Source organism: Hippocampus comes, unplaced genomic scaffold (genome assembly GCF_001891065.2).
Source record: "Hippocampus comes isolate QL1 unplaced genomic scaffold, H_comes_QL1_v1.1 scaffold47, whole genome shotgun sequence".
In the NCBI taxonomy this organism is placed as follows: domain Eukaryota; kingdom Metazoa; phylum Chordata; class Actinopteri; order Syngnathiformes; family Syngnathidae; genus Hippocampus; species Hippocampus comes.
In genome coordinates, this window is record NW_017806029.1 from 341,749 (window position 1) to 352,568 (window position 10,820).

At 39.7% G+C, this 10,820-nt stretch overlaps 1 protein-coding gene across 5 annotated transcripts in view; it reads left to right on the plus strand.

Annotated features, from left to right (window-relative positions):
• Positions 1-963: 963 nt before the first annotated feature.
• exoc6 (exocyst complex component 6) overlaps positions 964-10,820 on the plus strand; it is a 42,424-nt gene continuing 32,567 nt past the window's right edge. For 3 of the 5 annotated variants that reach the window (XM_019892622.1, XM_019892623.1, XM_019892626.1), the window contains exons 1-3: positions 2,414-2,560; positions 7,288-7,459; positions 10,254-10,301. In XM_019892622.1, the coding sequence (XP_019748181.1) occupies positions 2,463-2,560; positions 7,288-7,459; positions 10,254-10,301 (318 nt within the window). In that variant the 5' untranslated portion in view covers positions 2,414-2,462. Of the gene's footprint in view, positions 1,315-2,413; positions 2,561-7,287; positions 7,460-10,253; positions 10,302-10,820 lie in introns of those variants that run through there. The other 2 variants (XM_019892624.1, XM_019892625.1) reach the window with 2 other exon arrangements.

The window sequence follows — 10,820 nt, forward strand, 5'->3', positions numbered from 1 at the left end:
GGGACAGAGTGTGTGCAAGTGTGTGTGTGCCCCAACCCACTTCTTGTTTTTGGTGAAGTAATAAGGAAACTCATAGTCAGGGCTTTTGTAAAGACACACTATAGCCACACTTCCAATTGGCCAATCCATTTCAAGAAGAATAGAAGGAAATAGAAAGTGGTTGTGTAAGCTGGTCAGGGTCTGCTACTTCACAAATGCAGCAGTTCCACAACTGCCATTCAGCCACAATATTTGTTTGTATTCACACTTTTCAAATCACTCACATAGAGGCTGATACAGTTTGACAGAATGCCTAACGTGATACAAGTTTTCAGTCAAATATTCAAATACTTCATGTCAAAAGTCTTCAAGACATCAAGTAACCACACTGTACTGTATCTCAAACAGTTTTGCTCTTTCTCAATACATGACTTCCTTGATTACACTGACTGCACACATTATATTGCTCACCTTTTATGCCAAAAAAATCCCATTAATCTACATTTGATAAATCTGAACCATTGTTTATTGATGACGCAGATTTTTAGAAAATTATATTTGTGATAACATTATTTTTGTTCTCCATGAATTTTCAAAGGTACTTACATTTATATAATAATATAGTAAGACACATTATTTATGAATTACTAATTAAGCCAAATGATTTTTTTTTTTTGTTTATGGAATTTTCCTTTACCAAAAATGTCTTGATACAAAGTTGCGGAATGTTATTCTTGATTTATTTGTGACTTCTAAAAGAAGACCAGGGTGGAGACTCAAATCTTGGTAAAATAACCCCCCCGCCCCCTCCAAAAAAATTCTGTTCAAAATTCCTCAGTTCTTTTCAAAATGGAAAAAAAAAATGTTTACAGTTCATCGAAATAGAAATAGTCTACATGAAAGCACTTTATGATACTGGGTGAAACAAATACAGTCCTGGAGATGGTGGCCTAATAAATTTGTGACCCACTGTAAATGCTACCTTCCAGTGAAAAGTTTGATGAAATATACATTATTACTTGTGAAGTTTTATTGAACTCAAAGTTCAGTGAATCACAAGGTTTCTCTTTCCTGTTGGTAATTTTCTGCTGACTTTGGCAGGTGACCTAGAGTTCACCACCACATTCAAACTCAAACACACTTCCTGTGGTGCTGACATTTTGTAGTTGCACGCTAAGAGAGTTTGAATTAAGAAATGGACAGTAAAAGGGTCCATGCTGCTTTACCCGACCCTCCTTATCAAAGAAGGGATAATAATGAAGAAGAGGAAAAGGTTTTTGGGAATATTTTTGCAGAACTGGAATCTGTGGATCTTCCTCTGGGAACCACATTAAGGTAACCCTAATGCAACATGGCGACACAATCTGCCAAGTATTATACATAGGAACAACGAGCTCATTTGTGTATTAGGGACATATGGGACATTTTTTGAAAAACTCTATGCAGAATCGTATTGGTAATATTAACACAAGGTGGTATTGATAATACAGCTGAAAGTGGCCCTTTTGCTCAGACAATCAAGAAAGAAATTTGATTATAATCATTAAAAAAAACTCAAATCAATTAAATCAATCAATGTTTTGTTTGGTGCCAATTTTTATTTTCCAAGTATTTTAAAATGAGAACGTTCAAACCGATGTTTTTAAACTTCAAAACTGCTTGCTTTTGCAGCTGATGTGTAAACACCAATACTGTACAATCAACAGTAATACAATGATTTCAATTCTTTTTTGTGCATTTTTGACATCATCAACGGTAACGGTCAATATCCTGATTTCATTTGTTAAGCACAAGTAAGGTATACATGTGAAAGATATGTGATGTGAATCTGCAGCAACACATGGGTGGATGTTGCTTTAAGATTTTATCGATTCATACTTGATGATGTGTGCACAACATAATTATTACAAAATAGATAGAAACACTGTAAAGCACATAAACAAATTTATCCTGGGGGGTACAATAAATGTTAAATATGTTATAAAATGGACAAAATTATTATGCTCAATACAGTACTGTGAAGCCTAGGGTAACCAACACTTTTGAAGTTGAGAGTTATTTATTTGGCACGGATTAATGCTCAGTGCTACCATTTTGATAAACATTTCTGAAAAAGCAAATTTACTCAAAATATCTTTAACTATATATTATTGAGTCATAATATACAGCTATGTGACAACACTGTCAACAATAATTTTAAAAGGCACAGGAGAGATAAATATCAACATACAACAATGTATTTCTGTAAAGCTCTGCAAGTGTTTACATTTTTAAACAATCACCATTTCAACACTGCGAGGAAATCACAATGTTCCATCGCTGACGCGGTCGAGGTGTCCCTTGTGTAGACAATATTTTATTTCCGGGTAGACTCGGTTGTTCCTGAATTAAATATGGATCTCGTGCGCCCCCCACTGGTCAGTACTTCCCAGTTCCCCCCTACAGCCGCAGCTATAGACAGCCATAATAATGCACACGTAATCATGGCGGAGAATGAAACGTTGGAGTGTATAACGGAGCACGAGCGGATTCTACAGGAAATTGAGAGTACGGATACGGCTTGCGTCGGTCCCACGCTTCGGTAAGAAGATGCGTTTTTTTCGGAAGCCAGTGCAAATTAGCAGTGCTGGTGAATGTATTTCTTTCGTCTATTCTACCTTTTGTTCGAAAGCTAGTTTATCATGAGCTATCTTAGCAACCGGTAGGCTATGTTAGCAATTTTAGCTAAACGGCTGCATATTCTTGTAACTTAATATTTGCTGGTGAATTAGCGAGCACGATAACCTCCACCAGCGGTTAGGTTTAATAGCTGCGTATTTAGTGTACCGCCGACGTAGTCATTTGCAGAATTTGATAATTGACCGGTGACCTGTCAAAATGTAAACATGAATTGTGGGTGTGGCTATCGGTCTTCTCGTCTCGTTACTGTTGTCAGCTAACGGTTTGAACGCCTACCTACTTAATATCACTCAGAGAAAACCCAAGGAGATACAAAATGCAATTTTCACATGACAATAAAAAATTTTAAGGAAAAAAAAAATCCAAACATTTCTGACCCTCTGAAAAAGTAATTGCCCACTCTTGTTTAATCGCAAAGGCCCTGTGACAAACCACACATTTTCGAAATATGAGTTCAATTTCACAAGCCACACATAAAACTGAGTACCACCATACTTGTTGAAAAAAAAAAATCACTCAAATAAAATCTGCCAGTAAACGTGAAGTAGGCTACAAGATTCAATGCATCGTGCCACGAGCCAAAGAAATTGAAGAAGAAATTACAAAATTATTTCCAAGGTCAGCGAACCCCTGTCAGAGCCAAATCTTCTCAGGAGTGGATGACCAACTAAAATTACTCCCAAAAGTGTGACGACGACACACCCAGTAGGTCACAAAAGTACCTCGAACAACATCGAAAGACCTGCAGGCCTTGCTGGCCTCAGTTCAGGTCAGTGTTCATGACTCTACCATAAGAAAGACACTGGCCAAAAATTGTATCCTTGGGAGAGTTTCCAGGTGAAAACCCATGCTGTCAGCAAAGAATACAAAGGCTCGTGTCACATTTGCCAAAAAACATCCTCAAGACTTTTGGGGAAACATTCGGTGGACCTACGAGTCAAAAATTGACCTTTTTGGATGATGTGGGGACCGTTACATCTGGCGTAAAAATGGCACGCATTCGATAAAAAGAACAGGATGCCAACAGTGAAGCATGGTGGTGGCAGTCTGATGGGCTTGGACTGCTTTCTCTGCCTCAGGACCAGGAGAACCTGCTGTGATTGATGGAATGATAAATTCTGCTGTGTACCAGAAAATCCTGAAGGAGAGAGAACGTCGAGCCATCTGTTCGTGCCCTCAAACTTAAGCGCTCTTGGATCATGTAGCAGGACAACCCTCTGAAACACACCCTCAAGTCCACCTCTGAGTGGCTCAAAAAAACAGAAAAAAAACTTAAGGTTTTAGAGTGGCCAAATCTTCCAATATGATGGAGTTGAAACACTTCTGCATAGAAGAGCGGGGCCAAAATTCCTCCACAGCGTGAAAAACTCATCACCAATTATTGCAAACGCTTGTTTTCGGTTATTGCTGTCAAGGGTGGCGCAACCCGTTACTCGGCTCAGGGGTCAGTTACTTTTTTCACAGAGGGTCAGAAAAGGATGGATTTGTTTTTTTTTTGTTTTTTTTTAATGCCTTAAATTGAACTGTCATTTGAAAACTGCATTTTGTATTTCCTTGGGTTGGCTCTGAGTGATATTAGAATTGGTTTGAGGATTTGAAACCTTTGTATGTGATAGATATAAAAAATAAAAAAAATTATCAGGAGGGGGCAAATACCTTTTCTTTAGCTTGCGGACTTTACCTGCAAAATATTAGAACAGCAGTAAAATGAAAATGACAGAGATACTGATTGTTGTTTTTGTGAAGGATCAATAATATTTTTCATTGATTTCGGAATTGCCCATTATCAAATAAACAGCTGTGAAAGAACCGTTAGTTAATTTATTTATTTATTTATTTATTTATTTATTTTTTTGCAAATTTGGTATGGTGTTTGGTAACACTGAAGCAATCAGGTGAAATTTACAAAACAAGGTACAATTGTAGAAAATGACACTTCCCCAAAGCTTGGAGGTGGAATTGATTTGTATATGTTGTGATAACTTGACTCATCCCAAACCTTTTCATCTTCTATAGTATAAGTGCCGGGAAGTCCTGGAAAAGTCCTGAAAAGAAGAAAATAATTTCAAGAAAAGAGTGGGAACCGTGCTAATGTTGATACCCACATGGTGTTCATTATGGGCAAACCATGCTGAGCACAGAAATCCAACAGTGGAACACCGCTCAGCTTCTGATTGGGGACGTCTCTAGATTCAGTCACCGTTTCATGAAGTTTTTCCTCCAAAAATTTGAGGCGGCCACTTTTAAGCCTCGAAGTACCTTGAAATAAAAGCCAAAACGCTGATCTCTCGTGTCATAGTCAATATTGGTCGAACCCGAATGGTTCACATTCTACAACAGCAAAAACGATACTGCTGACCTCCCTGTTCCCAAGATTTTGCAGCAGGTTGTACGAAATCTATTACATTTGAATAAAATAAAGACAACACAAAACATCCTGGTTGCGTTGTCAACACACAACCAAAAGATTCTTGTAAACTTAACACACGCTTTTTTTTTCTCCATTATTTTTTTTAATGCAAATCATTTTTGTACTACCACATTATTTAAATTATTGCATCTACTCACCGTTCCCTTTTCCCCTATTCTGCTAATTGCATTTCTTGAAACATGGAACGTAAATACAGCATCTCTCTATGGTTTAATTTTGTTGTCTACCTCTTTAATACAAGTACCCTAAAAAATCCACTATTTATATTTCCTAAGTACAGTATTAATAAAAGGTCTGGATATATTTTCTTCAGATATTAAAAAAAATACTCTTTCAAAACATGAACATGAAAGTATGTGTCATAATTTTGGTTCAGGATACTGCCCAGTGCATAGTGTCAGGATGTGGCCTGGAGACTTCTCAAAATGTCTTTGCACCTTCTTGGTTGCCACACTCTTTTACTTTTTAATATGATGGATGGGGTGCTGTCGAAAGAGAAATATTTTTGGGGGGAGATAATAGATTCCAGGCACAGCTCAGTTTCGACAAATGTAGCATTTCATTTCACCGCCAATAGATGGAGCTGTAACTGTAGAAATCAACGTGAGGCCTCCTATCTTAAATTTGAGGTACTTGTCAATCCTCGTCTTGCTTTTTCAAAACCTGCCTACATTTACAACCTATCAACATAACCTCTCAGTCTTTTTGCGTCCATCATTTATCATGGTTTTAAATGTGAGACGCTTGTATTATTTATCTGAATTGTAGGGGAGGGCACTTACCTTTGTGTCTACTATAGTGGATATGTGATAACTTTATCAGTTTGAACACTATCTTGTCTTTGTGGTGTTTTTACTTAAATATAGGAAGCACATAATTTGCAAATCATTGTATTCTGTTTTTATTTATGTTTAACACCATGTCCAAACTTCACTGGAAATGGGATTGTAGCAGGTATGAATCGCGTGTTGTGTTTAAAAAAAAAAAAGGTTGAAAAATATAGTATTACATTCATCCAACAATTTTCTGATCGATCCGCTTATCCTCATAAGGGTCGCGCCGCATGCTGGAGCCTACCCCAGCTGTCTTCCAGCAGAAGGCGGGGTACACCCTCAACTGGTTGCCAGCCAGTCGCAGGGCACACATAGACGAACAACCATCCACGCTCGCACTCACACCTAGGGACAATTTTGAAGTGTTCAATTAACCTGCCACGCATGTTTTTGGAATGTGAGAGGAAACTGGAGTACCCAGAGAAAACCCACGGAGGCACGGGGAGAACATGCAAACTCCACACAGGGAGGCCGGACTTGGAATTGAACCCTGCACCTCTGTACTGTGCGGCCGACGCGCTAACCAGTCGACCACCGGGTCGCCCGATAGTATTATAAAAATATATAAATCAGACATAAACATGACACACTGCACTGGATTTATTTTTCTGGAGTCTTTATGTTTAGTTGATGAATAAGATTATCTATACACATGCAAATAGGGACACACCTGTTCATATTAACTGTGTTTTTTTTTTTTAATGTGAATCATTTGAATAATGTCATGCTCATACATACAATTATTTGAACATATTTAAAGAGGAGCGCTATTTTTGTTTTTGTTTTTATTTGGGATATGACCATTAACAACCTAATTGTGTATTAATACAATAAAATTATTTCAAACAATTTGTAGAGAACAAGTGGTAGGAGTAGATCTTTTTTTCTATTTCTTCCTACGCCCTCTGAACATAAAAACATTTTAAAAAGAACATCAATTCGCAGTTCAGTGCAGTTTATATGTCTTTTATTGTTAGGTTTATGTGTTCAATAAATCAACTAGTCAACTGCTATAGTCATACAAACTGGATACGGTATGTCTCAATTGACCGTCATCTGCTCCCTGGGTGTGACCCGTTGTCACGATGCCCACGAAAAGCACCACGAGAGCAGTTTCGTCCACAGTGTGTATTCTGTCTTTTAGGTTTTGCTTCGTCTTCGTCAAGCATTGCTTAGCGAAATGGTTTGACAATTATTGCACGTCCTACCACAAGTTGGACATTGTTGTTTTGCATGTTTTGTGCCACATCTTTTGCAATGAAAGGTCTGTTCTTTTTTTGTTTTTTTTTATCCTTTGTTTTGCGCCATTGTGTCCCCCAATATCGCTTCAATAATTGTCTGTATAATTATCATTTTCTGTGCCAGATCCATTTACGATGACCAGCCAAACGCCCACGTGCGCTTCATGGAGAAGCTGGATGCCAGGATAAGAAATCATGACCGTGAGATTGAGAAGATGTGCAATTTCCACCACCAAGGGTTTGTCGACGCTATCACAGAGCTCCTCAAAGTCCGGACTGATGCAGAAAAACTTATGGTAAGTAATGGTGTTGTGTTTATCTCTCGACCAAAGACGTTGCAATATCATTCTCTATACGCGGGGTACGACAAACATCTGGGATGCAACGATTTTAAAATGTTACCATTCGATTCGATTTCGTATGTCTGTCGTCCATGTCCATCCATCCATCCATACATTCTCTTCCACATATCCAAGGTCGGGTTGCGGGGACAGCATCTTAAGCAGGGAAACCCAGACTTCCCTCTCCCCAGCCACATCGTACAACTCCTCTCAGCGGGACACGGAGGCGTCTAGGTAGCGTCTTGAGAAAATGCCCGAGCTACTTCATCTGGCTCTTCTCAGTACGGAGGAGCAGCGGCTCAACTCTGAACCTCTCCCGGATGACTGAGCTTCTTACCTTATCTCAACGGGAGAGTCTAGACACCCTGCAGATAGCGCTTTTTTTTTTTTTTTAACTTGATCAAGTCCGTGATGTAAAGGTCAATACCCCATGACATTATTGGGAGTGAGGGGCAGGGTCGGGGGGATAATCCATCCATCCATCCATCCATCCATTTGCTCATCCTCTTATCCTCACGAAGGTCAACCATAAAACAAATTCACAATGTGAGCTTAATTTTTGAATGTACTGGTGTCATCACGTCGACCTCACAGTGCAGAGGTATGGGGTTCAATTCCAGGTCTGGCCTTCCTCTGTGGAGTTTGCATGTTCTCCCCGTACCTGCGTGGGTTTTCTCCGGGTACTCCGGTTTCCTCCCACCTTCCAAAAACATGCATGGCAGGCTGATTGAGCACTCTAAACTGTCCCTTGGTGTGAGTGTGAGCATGGATGGTTGTATGTCTATGTGTGCCCCCGCCGACAGCTGGAATAGGCTCCAGCATGCCACGCGACCCTTGTGAGGATAAAACGGATCAGAAAATGGATGGATGGATGAATGCGGTGCCAGTCAATACTCTATGGCAGAGGTCGGGAACCTTTTTGACTAAGAGAGCCATAAAAGCAAAATATTTGGAAATGTATTTCAGTGAGACACACACACACACACACACACACACACACACACACACACACACACACACATCAAACGAAGGTCAACCATAAAACAAATTCACAATGTTAGCTTACTTAATTTTTGAATGTATTGGTGTCATATAGGCCCCAAAAAAAGCTAACCCCCCAGGTTTTTTATTTTACTGGCACATGCGGCGCCAGGCCCGGTGATCGTTTGGTTATCACGTCGACCTCACAGTGCAGAGCTACGGGCTCAATTCCAACTCCGGACTTCCTCTGTGGAGTTTGCATGTTCTCCCCGTACCTGCGTGGGTTGTTTCCGGGTACTCCGGTTTCCTCCCACATTCCAAAAACATGCATGGCAGGCTGATTGAGCACTCTAAACTGTCCCTTGGTGTGAGTGTGAGCGTGGATGGTTGTATGTCTATGTGTGCCCCGCCGACTGCCCGAAGACAGCTGGAATAGGCTCCAGCATGCCACGCGACCCTTGTGAGGATAAAACGGATCAGAAAATGGATGGATGGATGAATGCGGTGCCAGTCAATACTCTATGGCAGAGGTCGGGAACCTTTTTGACTAAGAGAGCCATAAAAGCAAAATATTTGGAAATGTATTTCAGTGACACACACACACCCACACACGCACACACACACACATCCAAAACATATTTTTGTTTTTTCGTTTTTTTTTTTTTTTTTTGGTGAAAAGTGAAAAGAGTTTTGAAATCATTCATTTTGGTGATTACTTTTTTCTTTCTGAAGCCCCGCCATTTCAAGGGAGATGTAGCGTTTTAATAGCCACTGTGCATTTACAGGAATGTCTTAAACTCATTGAAGTAAAAATGTAACAGATTTTTAGCAGATGGGCAGTAACCATAACTGTCATTTAGAACCGTCTTTCAGTGTGACTTGGGAAAAAAATTATTATATAGTTTGCCATGCTCGTCAGGAAACTTCCTTGTTGAAAGGATTGCATAAAAAGCCGAGTGGTCAATTGGGTCATGGCTCTGAGCTGTGTGACAGGAGCAGATAGTTCAAAAATCCCCATCCAGAATCGAGAAGTTTGTCACTGAATCTGTGAGAAAGAGCCTGTCACAAGCCATTAAACTCCATGAAAGGCCCAGTGGACCGATGATGGGTTCAGGTCCCTGCTGCCTGGTTAATCTGAATTTGCCCGCTTTTGTCCTTGGCCCTTCATGGACAATGAGCTGATTACAAGGTTGAGCAGCTGCAGAAAGTGTGTTGGAGAGGGCATGGCGGGGGCTGGGGGGGGAGGGGGGGTGGGGGGCAGATGCAGAGAAGACAAATTGATTGTGTATACCTAAACCTGTTGAAGATGTCAAAGGGTCAAACACTTCTATGTACCATTCACCTTTCAAATAGTTACGCGCAAATCAGAAGGTTGTAAAGAAATGACAGGTTTGCTAACATATCAAGTTTATTTACAGTATAATGGAAAAACTGATCGATCATGTTTTCTTTGTGTAAATTTGGAAAGAAAGACTTTGGTCACGCTGTCATTGTGGGCTGCTTTGTGGAGAATTTTGAAGGAAAAGTATTTTTACACTTTATGGAGAGAAAGTGAAGCACTGTGACTCATTTCAGAATGCATTCATACCTGTATGCTTCAACAAAGCAAACTTCAGTCTGGTTCAATTCGGAGACATCATCTGTATGTCGGAGACATCTTGTGTATTTTAAAAAAATATACGATGAATTATAGGAATTAATCTTTGGTCATTTTGGCTAGAGTTGAACATCTTGTGATTTATTTATTATTCCCCCCCCCAACCCTCAGGGTCAAGTGACAGACACTAATCGACGACTACAAGAAGCTGGGCGGGAGGTAAGGCCAGCTCATCTGCCGTGCACCTTATTCAATTTTTTTTTAAAAATTTTCAGCACTTTAACATCTGTCAGACTAAATAAACCTTAATACCAGTTACACAGTGTTCTCGGTGCGCGCCAAGTCTTACGACATCACACACCCGACTCTTCTTCTTCCACATAGCATCAAAACAGCTTCTGTTGTAAATTATAATTACGTTCATTCACATATGTCATCGATGTATCTTCGATATTTTTTTTTCTTTCTATACAAAAGCAACACGAGGTTATCCCATAAATGGGTGTTCAGTGGCATGCTTTAAATACTTGCTGCATTTTCTTGAGGTTCTCAAAAACAAAAGCCCTTTTGTGAACATGTCAAGTTTATCGGTTTGATAGTAATGTACTGGTTAAAAATAGAAGAGAAATTCATGAAAAAAGTTCATAAACAGTAAAAAGTTAATGAAATGTAAAAACATAGAGTAGGTCAAAATGCATGCCCACCCGCCACCCCAAATTAACCTCATCCTAAACTTGC